The sequence below is a fragment of the Rattus norvegicus genome, chromosome 1 (genome assembly GCF_036323735.1).
Source record: "Rattus norvegicus strain BN/NHsdMcwi chromosome 1, GRCr8, whole genome shotgun sequence".
In the NCBI taxonomy this organism is placed as follows: Eukaryota; Metazoa; Chordata; class Mammalia; order Rodentia; family Muridae; genus Rattus; species Rattus norvegicus.
In genome coordinates this window covers 314324-326478 of record NC_086019.1, presented here as the reverse complement: position 1 = coordinate 326478, position 12155 = coordinate 314324, and the positions used below count along the sequence as shown (strand labels likewise).

General features: G+C 33.6%; 1 protein-coding gene across 5 annotated transcripts; it reads left to right on the top strand.

The window, feature by feature from the left end:
* The first annotated feature begins 1616 nt into the window (after nt 1-1616).
* Nucleotides 1617-10387, top strand: LOC134484837 (vomeronasal type-2 receptor 116-like). Of its 5 annotated transcripts, none has more exons than XM_063280730.1 (6): nt 1617-1816; nt 4373-4658; nt 5075-5878; nt 6852-7076; nt 8303-8426; nt 9588-10387. In XM_063280730.1, exons 1-6 carry the CDS (start codon nt 1617-1619, stop codon nt 10385-10387), a joined length of 2439 nt encoding a protein of 812 aa, XP_063136800.1. The 5 variants fall into 5 exon arrangements, with proteins under 5 accessions (XP_063136800.1, XP_063136799.1, XP_063136798.1 ...); XM_063280729.1 differs by having other exon boundaries at nt 4367-4658; XM_063280728.1 differs by having other exon boundaries at nt 4367-4658; nt 9585-10387.
* The last annotated feature ends 1768 nt before the right edge of the window (nt 10388-12155 follow it).

Genomic DNA, 12155 nt, shown 5'->3' with positions numbered 1-12155 from the left:
GTTGAAGAAATTAGAGAAAGGATTGAAAGTGCTGAAGGGGCTTGCAACCCCATTAGAACAAAAATGTTAACCAACCGGATCTTCCAGGGACTAAATCCCTACCCAGACTGACCCATTGTTACAATTGCATATGCAGCAAAGGACGACCTTGCTAGGCACCAATGAAAGGAGAAGCCTTTGGTCCTGCCAAGGTTGAACCCCGGTGTAGGGAGAAACGGTAAGGGGATTGGGTGGAGAGGGTAACACCCTTGTACAAGGGGGAGTATAAGAGGCCTGTGGTCAGGAAACCAGTAAAGGGAATAACATTTGAAATGTAAATAAGAAATACCAAATTAAACATAAAAATCAAGATGCAACAACCTCTACCACAACAATCTGATTTATATGATAAATTCTCAATCCAAATTACATCCAAACAATAAATTTACAAACAGTTGATAAGGATATAAGCTGCCCACCTAGATAATATAAATTCAGTTACAGAAATTCACCCCATCTACCTTGACAATTCAAGACCACCCAGATGCAGATCACTCTTCTCTGTCTCCATCTTGATTTTCTTCTCTTCTTTTTCTCTCCCACCTTATTTTTTTACTGTACAATCATGGCATTGACCTAACTGGTACCAGCCCTCTGCTGCCTATAGACATCAACCTACATATCAGACATACATCTGTCTTGTTACAATGTAAACAAAGACAATACCATTTCAAAACAAATACCAACTAGACATAAAAAATAAATGTCATGTAATAATATTAGCAATAAAATTCTCCCTCATAAACGACAGCTATATACATTCATACCTTTAAATAAAACATATAAAATTGTTCCCAACCATCTTAATGAAGTGTGAACAAACATCAAACAAAAACAAATATTTACCAAATGTCTTTAAGTGTCAAGGAATGATTATCAGGCAAGTGATCAGCATTACAGCTCATAAAATGTCTGCATAGGAACTGATATTGGACAGGATGGGTGTTGAATCCATATGATTCCAGGAATTATTGGATTTAGCATAATGACTTTCTCCAGATGAGAAGAATCAAGGGAAATCTGAGAAGATTTTGTAAACATTCTCAACTCCTGGCTCAATGTTGGACCTGAAACTTCCCTTCCCTACACCCGGGAATGAAAGACATAATGTGCCATTATTCAACTCAAAGTCCAAATGATATGGACCATTTATAACTTCTCAACTCTTGTCTTAATAAAAAAATTCTGAGAAAATCTCTTGTGTTCATATATATTGGGGTTGACACATGGTCTTTTGAAGGCTGTTCAAGAGAAGATTGGCCTTTGGAATATTTGTGGCATGGATGTTAATGAAATCATGGCAGCTGTGGATGGAGAACATTATCTTCAAAACATGTTTTTGGAAATGTTTTGATCAAAAGTTTTCAGACCTCAGACGTAGAGCTTGAGGCCAGAATTTTCCCATTGTATTCAGGGAGAAGAACATAGGATGAATGGAAAGGAACTGTTGAATATAATTAAGTGGATCTCCAGACAGCAGAAGCCTTAAAATATACAAACTGGTGTAAATATGTGTGTTATGTTTGCCTGCATAAGAATCAGGTTTCACAACTGCTCCATCCTAGATCCTAGCAGACATGAAGAAGCTGTGTGCTTTCACTATTGCCTTTTTTTCCCTGAACTTTTCTCTCATCTTCAGCTTGACCGAACCCAATTGCTTTTGGAGAATAAAGAAGAATGAAGATGATGATGGAGATTTGCGAGGTGACTGTGGTTTTCTACTTTTTACATTCGAGAAACCTATTGAAATTTTTTATACTCACTTTTTTAATTTGAGGTAAGTTATTAAATTTATTTCCTGCTTCAATATTATGAATTAGAAATATGTAATTGTGTACACAACCTGTGAGATTCTGTCCTGTTTTTCCCCTTTTAACTTTAAGAACCACAGAAAATTAATTATAACTTCAATCACTATTTTAAAATTTTCAAATGTGTCACAGTTTACGTTAGCCTTACTACATTGGCTCTAGTTCACAAAGCTGGAAAACGAGAGAGACTGGATTCTATCTCTTAAATCTTTTTTGATATCATATGTTGAAATATGTTTTTACCTTTACCTTGAATCATAATTCCCACTTTTGGCACGTGACTGCATCACTTTCTCTCTTCAACTTTCTGCCTAGCATTCCTGTATAAGCATGCATGTAAAGGCCTCAATAAAATGGTCATCTAATTTTGGCCTCTAAAAGTTGGGCATACATACATTGAAATATGTATGGTGTGGTGGTGGAAGGATGTCTACTATATATGATTACATGTATATTATTACATATATATTATGAGCACATATATGTACTTTGTATTATAAAATACTCTTTAAATGAGCCCCTCCTGTCATTCTGGGGCTGTCATTGATTATGGAAAAAGCCTGCCAGAGTTCTTATACTGTTACCAGAATATCTTTTCATCCAGTGATGCAAACACTCAGGCACATATTAGAATTATTATCTTCATTATATAGATATTCAATATTTTTTAATTTTTAAAAATATGTAACATTAGAGATCACCTAGGAGAATAAATGTGCTTCTTCTGGATAAGAAGCTGTTCTCAATGTGGATACATACTTCTTAGATTCCAAGTGTGAGATGGTATCATTAGTGGCTGCAGATCATGAGAGAAGGGATGCGGAAATCACTCAAATTTTAGCTAATCAATGTGCTTCATTCTTTCATAAACTGAAGTTTCCTGCACTTTCTATCCCTGACTCTCATCCCATTTCTTATTCAATTTTTGTGTCTTTGGGATGTAAACAAAATATTTTCGAATTGATAGCCACAGTATACTATGTACACTGTAATAGTAGTTGTGGCTTCACATTATTGTAATTCTGTGTGAGGTTAGTAAAAATTTCATTTCTGATGCATTCTATATCATCCCAGATCTCATTGGAAAAAATAGTGGACATTCTCATTACTGACACTTCCAAAAGCGATAGTAAGATTTAAATTTACAAATATGTGAATTGCATCAATACACTTTTACGGTTTAAAAAGGAAAACTTAGCTCCAAACATTTAATTGAAAAGTGCTAATTTCAGCAAAAGAGCATGTTTGGTGTTTTACTCCTGATGAGAGGTAATTGCTAATAGTAACAGATGAACAGATGAACTGCCAACTGTGCTTGGGCAGAGCAACACATACCAAGTGAAAGAAGATCTTACTGTAGAGACATCTCTTAAAGAATCTTAAAGAATTAAGAAGCCTGAAGTATTAAGAGAAATCTCAATCCACTTTTACAAAATTAAAATAATAACAACACACTGAAAAATAACTTTAAGTTGATGTGTAATGGAGCCTATAAACTATTATTCAGGTTACATAGGATATTCTATCATTTGATGTACTTGAAATGAATAAATAAATTTAAGGTGAATATATCTTTGTATATTTATTGTTTAATGAATACTAACAGTGAAAACTATTAGAAGCATGTTCTATGAACAAGGAAATATTATTGACAATGCTTCTCACTATGCATAAAATTAGCATTTTCATAATGTTTAACATGAAAGAGTTTTTCCTAATTTGATATTTAAAAAAATGTTCTTACTGATACCATAAATTCTCTCCTAAAAACACTGATACGCTTTTCGAAGTAAACTGATTGTTAGATAATTTACACAGATACATAATTCATTTTGCATACACTTACTCTATGTTAGGTATTATTATGTAAGGGCTTTTGAACATACTTATAAATGATTCACATTTTAATATTTTATGCTCTTTTACTCTGCTTGATAGTTGAAGGATATTTTGAGTTTTGAAACAAGTCAGTATGCAACATTAGGTATAGGATCATGACTAATAGAAATTATGAAATATGCATTAATGATATTTTTAGGGTGCAAAGGTATATGAATATAAAAGTTGAACAAAATTTTTGATGTAATATATGATTCAAAAAATATTAAATATTATTATATGTTTGAATATAAAGTACATTTAAATACTAAAAATATAAGGCAAATGTGTTATGTATTTCATGTGTAGTTTAACTCATGCTTCTTATTTTGTATTTGTGGAATTACATCTCCACAATTATATTGTAACAGTCTTACTCAGTTTGGCTCTAATGTAGTTTGAAAATGGTATTCAGAGATAAAATAGTCCCCTTATTGACAATTACAATTACAAAATTTATCATATGTTAGTGTCCTAGGTCTATGAATTCTTAAATTGTATTCAAATCTTAAGATCTCTAATTTATGAGACTTATTTCATGACATTTAGACAGAGATTTAGAATGTCCTGTGGTACAAATTTAACTGCAATTGAAATTTTATTTTTCAAACATCTCGCTTAATCATCATTATGCTTAGTTTTAGAATACCAGCAAGAAAATATGAGTTTTTTCTGGTACTGATTTTTGCTACCGATGAGATCAACAAGAATCCTTACCTTTTATCCAACAAGACTTTGCTATTGGCATTCGTTGCTGACCTGTGTGAAAGTACAATGAGAGTTCTGGATGAAGAACGTTTTAAATATCAAAATATCAATTTCAAAATGATTAATTATTACTGTGGAACAAAGCAAAGTTGTGATGTAGAACTTATAGGACCGTCATGGACAACTTCCTTAAAACTGTCAATTTATTCAAGGACACCAAAGGTAATAATGTGTGACACTGGACAAATTACCAACATTTAAATTCCATTTATATGTGCCTCAAAGAAAACTTGGACCACGTACATTTGTGGGTATGCTTCTACACACACACACACACACACACACACACACACACAAACACACACACACACACACACAAACACACACACACACACACAATAAAATAATCAGATTGTATAACTCTACTGGGCAAACAGGAAAAAATGTTTTCTAGAACATTCACAATTGTCAGAAATATTCTAGAATATAATATGAAAAATATATGATATTTATAGATAAATTTTACTACCCTCATTCTGAGTTCTGAATGGTGAGTAACTTTATTTGTATATATGTCAAACCTCCTAACAATCATATTCCTCATGTGGATGTTTCATCCTCTCTTCTATACTCTTCAGATTTTCTTTGGACCATTTAATCCTAACCTGAGTGACCATGACCAGTTTCCCTATATCTATCAGATAGCAACCAAGGACACATATTTGTTCCGTGGCATGCTATCCTTGATGTTTCATTTTGGATGGACTTGGATAGGACTGGTCATCTCAGATGATGACCAAGGTATTCAGTTTCTCTCAGACTTGAGAGAAGAAATGCAAAGGCATGCGATCTGTTTAGCTTTTGTGAATATGATCCCAGAAACCATGCAGACATACAAGACAAGGGTTAAGATATATGACCAACAAATTATGACATCTTCAGCAAAGGTTGTTGTCATTTATGGTGAAATGAACTCCACTCTAGAACTCAGCTTTAGAAGATGGGCATATTTAGGTGCACAGAGAATCTGGATCACAACCTCACAATGGGATGTCATCACACACAAAAAAGATTTCAGCCTTGATTTCTTCCATGGGACTGTCACTTTTGCCCACCACCACAATGACATTCCTGTGTTTAGGAATTTTTTGCAAACAATAAACACATCCAAGTATCCAATAGACATTTCACAGTCTATGCTGCAGTGGAATCATTTTAACTGTTCAATCTCAAAGAGCAATAACAAAATGGATTGTTTTACGTTCAACAACCCATTGGAATGGTTAGCACAGCACACATTTGACATGGTCCTGAGTGAAGAAGGTTACAATTTGTATAATGCTGTGTATGCTGTGGCTCACACCTACCATGAACTCATTTTACAACAAACAGAGTCTCAGAAAATGGAAGAACCCAAAGGAATATTCACTGACTGTCAGCAGGTAACATTTCTTACATTTCATTATGCTTAGATTTATCAATATGACCTTTCAGGCCCCTGAGAAGTTCACAAACATTTGTTAGAGGTTATGTCTCAGTGTAAAGTTTTCTATACTGCAAAACTCCAAAATGAATTTCATATATAGATATATATCATGCACAGTGATAACTTTTAAGAGGAGACAATACATTTTTATAAATATCAGTGAAGGGGTTGGGGATTTGGCTCAGTGGTAGAGCGCTTGCCTAGGAAGCGCAAGGTCCTGGGTTCGATTCCCCAGCCCCGAAAAAAAAAATAAATATCAGTGAATTGTGTGACAATGTGTTTCAACATTTAACCAAATGTGTTCAAAATTTAAAAGGAGCCAAGGATTTTATCATGAAATCCTTAAGTGATGACTAGACTAGAATATTTTTCTCAAGAAGAATTTTTCAAAATAAGTACAGTTGCTCGGATAATTGTTATTCATTTAAGTTAATAATTTATAAAACAACAAATGATGAAGAGTGCACATTTTATTAAGGTTACGTTTATTTCATATATGTATTCAGTATATACATGATTGATCCACTACCATTCTTTACTTCCAAAACTTCCAGAATTATTAACTTCCCCTTATTTCTTACGTATTTGGCTTCAGCTTTTAAATATTATTTTGACAAACATGTGTACACAAACACACACATACCATGTGATTTGTTCTCTGGTAATCATTTATTCTAGCTTTTTTACCATCAAACATTTATTTGAAATATATTAACTATATACTTCAAATATATATATAACTGTATAATTATACAGTATAACATATAACTATAACTTGTAATAATGCAGTATCATGCACTTTACTACATGGGATTAATTTAACACACCTGTCTTTTCTGAAAGACATTAAAAGATTATGGGACATTCTCAATTTGGCATTCTGTGTATTTATATGCATATATAATCATCTAATGATTAATCTCATTTAGGAGGTTTCTTTGCTAAAAACTAGGGTATTTATTAACCCTGTTGGAGAACTGGTGAACATGAATCATAAGGAAAATCAGTGTGCCAAGTATGACATTTTCATCAATTGGAATTTTCCACAAGGCCTTGGATTAAAAGTGAAAATAGGAAGCTATTTTTCTTGTTTACCACAGAGTCAACAACTTCATATATCTGAAGACTGGGAGTGGGTCACAGGAGAAACATTGGTAGGTATACTACAATTTTATTTTTTTAAATATATCTAAATTTTAAAATAGCAAGCACTCAAATAATATCCATGTGGTTAAAACCAATTAATATGCTCGCAAATGACCATTCTCAGTTACAAGCACCAAAAATTTAGTAACACTGAAATTCATGTAATCTGGTCATAGGGATCAAAGGACTCAGAATTCCATGTTCAATTGCATCCCTGTGACTATTTACTGCATACTACGGAAATATATTTATTAAATTTATAGCAATATATATACACACAGACACCTACACACACAAACACATATGTGTGCATATATATACATATATATGTGTACCTACACATAAACCATGAAATTATCTGCTTCTATGAACATAGCTGTAGCCCAATTGAGTATAGAATAGATTCATTAAGAGAAGTATTTTTCCAGATTCAAACTTTTCTTTTGCTAATTTATAGATTTTATTATTAATTTTATGTATTTACTTTTTAATATTATCCTCCTTCCCAGTTTTCCCTCCTCTCCATAGTATTGCCTTATCTGGCATCAGTGAAGAAAGTCCCTTGGTTCTGTAGAGCGTGCATGCCACAGATTATGAGAATGTTAGATCAGGGAGGCCAGAGTGGCCGGATTGTTGTAGGAGCTCTCTAATAGAAGCAGAGGGAGGGGTGGAATGGGGATTAAAGGTTTTCTTTTACACTTAGAAAAAGTTCATTAATTGTATGAGAGTCTTGTATGACATTCTTTGTTCTTACTCATTGAACAAGGATTTCTTGATATATCCTACCTTCTCTCTCCTTACAACTCAGTTTTGTTATTATTATATTTTGAAGTCTTGAGAGAAAAACTGATGCCACATAAATGTTCCATTTAAATTAACAAGTTTAGCAAGGACAAAATTTAGATTCTGATACCTGAATTGTTACATATATATTACATGACATAGTAATTATTGTATGACATTCAGTGCATTGCAGGTTAATACAAAATAATAAATTATCAGAGGAATATATCCGGTAATATCCCATATATTAATCTATGGGTCATTTTACTTATGATGTATTCATGAACTACACAAACATACACATTAAATACATATTTGTATATTATAGATAATGTGCATTGTTTATGTATATATATTTTATAAATATGTATGTGTGTGTTTGTGTGTGTGTGTATGTCTGGATGTCTGTGTGTGTGTGTGTGTGTGTGTGTCTGTATGTGTATTGCCTCAGGTTCCCTCCTCAGTGTGTAGTGTGAGATGTATTGCAGGATTCAGAAAAATTCATCAGAAACAAACAGCCGACTGCTGCTTTGATTGTGTCCAGTGCCAAGAAAATGAGATTGCCAATGATACAGGTACATACTTGCATGCAGAAGAAAATATGATGAATTTGAATACCTTCTCTTTACAAACTAGAAATATGATATGACCTAGATGGAAACTAAATCCCAAAATCTCCATGTTTCAGAATTTAATTAGTTAAATAATATCAGTTTCTCTTGGGCCCAGTAAATTATCTGCAATATCTTCTACAAACAACCCATGTCTCTCACAATACAATGCTGAATGGTTTTATATTATGCAGAAAAAGTTTAGGGGGACATACATGTGTAACAATTTTTAAAAAATAATTTTAGGCATAACCTGAGCAAATGTTTATTCTTCTTCGATTCTTTGTACAAAGAATCTTGATTACATGTACAGTGTACAATCTTTCTGTCATCCTGCTTGGTCCCTGACAAAGACAAGATGCTCAGAACAACAAGTGTTCTCTAGTGAAACATATTTTAAGAGCTTACATGGCATAAAGGATTAGGCATTTCCTATCAAAGAATTAGAATAAGAGTGACGATTTCAAGAATACAACAAGAGATAGGAGAGTACTTATTATTAATCACAGCCTAACTAAGGAAAGTGGGATGAATGTCAATATCGAAAATCTCCATGCCATAACCTTCTATAGCTATAAACAAGGAAATTGTAGTTGGGGGAAAGGAAATTGTACCACAACAAGAGGGATATGCATAAGTTTATGAGGCATAAGGCTTCAAGAATGAAAATATTCCTTTACACACACAGTATTTGAATGAGGAATTGTATGTTCACAAGCCTAAGGATAGATACAGACAAAGTGCACAATTCCAAAAGCAAAAGAAATACATGTTTTTCATCAACCGGCATCAATAAATACGTCAGCATACTAACCTTGTCTCTGAATAGTGAAATTATATTTGAGAAATAAAATAAACTGCGATTATGCATATTAGTAATCATATTTTTATTTTAATTTTGTTTAAGCGACAACATTTCCATTTTCTACGATGATGATTTGTTCCATCACAAAACATAGGTAAATAGATAGCAAACTTAAGTTAGTAGTTCCTAGAGCAATAATGAAAAAAATACATTCTCAACCCCAAACTATTTATTGATATATCCTCTGAATAAAACAAATATACAATTATTAACTACACAAATGTGATATCTTATAAGGGATTATTGTTCTTTGCCAGCAGATATGGAGCAGTGTGTGAGGTGTCCAGATGATTCGTACGCCAACTTAGAACAAACCAAGTGCCTCCAAAGAGCTGTGACATTTCTCGCTTATGAAGATCCACTGGGGATGGCTCTAGGCTGCATGGCCCTGTCCTTCTCAGCCATCACAACTCTAGTACTAGTCACTTTTGTGAAGTACAGGGATACACCCATTGTGAAAGCCAATAACCGCATTCTCAGCTACATCCTGCTCATATCTCTGGCCTTCTGTTTTCTCTGCTCATTGCTCTTCATTGGACATCCCAACCAGGCCACATGCATCCTGCAGCAGACAACATTTGCAATATTTTTCACAGTTGCTATTTCTACTGTGTTGGCTAAAACAATAACTGTGGTCACAGCTTTCAAGCTCACTACTCCAGGGAGAAGGACGAGGAAGATGATGATAAAAGGGGCAACTAACTTGCTCATTCCCATTTGTACACTAATTCAACTTGTTCTCTGTGCAATCTGGTTGGTGACATCTCCTCCATTTATTGACAGAGATATACAATCTGAACATGGGAAGGTAATCATCATTTGCAACAAAGGCTCAGTCACTGCCTTCCACTTTGTCTTGGGATATTTGGGCTCCTTGGCTCTGGGGAGCTTCACTGTGGCTTTCTTGGCTAGGAACCTTCCTGACAGATTCAATGAGGCCAAGTTCCTAACATTCAGCATGTTGGTGTTCTACAGTGTTTGGATCACCTTCCTCCCTGTCTACCACAGCACCAAGGGGAAGGTTGGTTGTTGTGGAGGTTTTCTCCATCTTGGCTTCTAGTGCAGGGTTGCTAGGGTGCATATTTGTCCAAAAGTGTTATGTTCTTTTAGTTCGACCAGATTTAAATGTTCTTCGGAAATAAAAAGATAAATTGCTTTATCAAACCTTTGAGAGTTTTAAAATTTTAGATGGTACTCAACATATCTATTTTGCTTCGTCATAAAAAAGTTTTCATAAATCATCAAAGAAAATTAAGTAATATCTAGGGATAGTATTTGTAACACAGAACAGCACTGCCTAAAGCAATACTAATTAGTAAGTTTTGGTGGCAAATGAGCTCTCAGAAGCCTAAACATATTGAGAACAGGCAATCTCCATTAATGGGAGGTTGCAATCACTTTGATTTGTAGATATGTGTTTAAGAAATATTCTTAATTACAGATTAGTATACGTTGATTCTGCTCCATGTAGGTAAGGCAACCTCCAAGCAAGATGTTCTGGGGGTTATAAGTAAGAAGACTGTCATAGGATGGACAGGAATCCAGTGATCAGCATTATTCCATGGTCTATCATTGAATCCCTTCATCCATGTTCTTTTCTTCGCTTCATTCAATTAAGTGTGTCCACGGTACATAAGGAAATAACACTTTTCTCATATATGTTTTGACCATGGTTTTTTTTACAGCAACAGAAACTAAAACATCAGCTATTTGGTAAATTGCCTTATGTGGGAATTGGAATGCCATATATTATGGATGAGATATTGGAATAGCTTTATAATATACTATGAAGATACTCAGAATATCAAATAACATACTAAGAATAGTACAGTGTATGAAAAGGACTATGGGGTTCAGATTTTGCCTGCTCTTGATCTTTATATGAAAACACACCATATCATTACGAAATGTAAGAGTGTCTCATTAACTGAGAAAAATTGATAAGAAAAATAATGTAGTACAAATTACCCTTTTCAAAATTTGGTCAGTGAAGTCTGCAAACATATAAAATACTTTAGATGAAGAATCTCATGCATTTTCTCAAAATAGGAATAATTAAAGATTATTTAGTTTCATATTACATACACAAACACACAGATAAAAAACATACACACTACTATTTCTGAACAATAGTTTGTGAAATAGTGTCATTTTTTCAAAATAATGGTTTTTTATTTTTTTTATTTTTTACTGTTATTTGGTAGTTTATTTTTCAGAGTGTAATTTAATTGCTTTTTTTCTTTACATATCCTGACTCTAACATACATTTTTTACCTTCTCTCTGCACTCCTAAAAAGCACATGGGCTATTATATCATTAAAGATTGTTGAATACATACATGTATTTTACATACATGTACATTTTGAAATATAAACTGTAGGAACCAAGCAAAAATTACATACATTCATGTTCTCATGGCTCACCATTTGATACTACATAACCAACCATTCTTTGTTTCCTTCCCTTGCAATGACAATGTGTCCTGTTCTCTTACTTAAAGATTCCTTTAAATTGTTTTCTAGCCTAAAAGCTTTGCAAGCTTTCTTCCTTCCAAACTGACATGCACGGTGTAATGATTCTTCCTCAGATTTTATTGTTGGAGTCATATTCCTAAAACTTTTTTTCTACCTATGCTCTTAGAATATTCTTCTTCACAGCTAGCTTCCTCATCCTTTGACACTGAAGATCTTTCCCACCAACTTCTTCACTAATCCCTTGGGTTTTGTTGTTGATGTTGTATTTGTTGTTGTTGCTGCTTTTGTTCATTTGGTTGGTTGTTTGGTTTTGTTTGGTTTCTCTTTTTGGTTTGTTTGTTTGTTGTGTTTTGT

Coding starts and splice junctions, on each gene's coding strand:
- LOC134484837 (XM_063280728.1), top strand. CDS start 1,617: ATGAAGAAGCTGTGTGCTTTCACTATTGCCTTTTTTTCCCTGAACTTT. Junction 5,879..6,851: donor TATTCACTGACTGTCAGCAG/GTAACATTTCTT, acceptor AATCTCATTTAG/GAGGTTTCTTTGCTAAAAAC. Junction 7,077..8,302: donor GGGTCACAGGAGAAACATTG/GTAGGTATACTA, acceptor GTATTGCCTCAG/GTTCCCTCCTCAGTGTGTAG.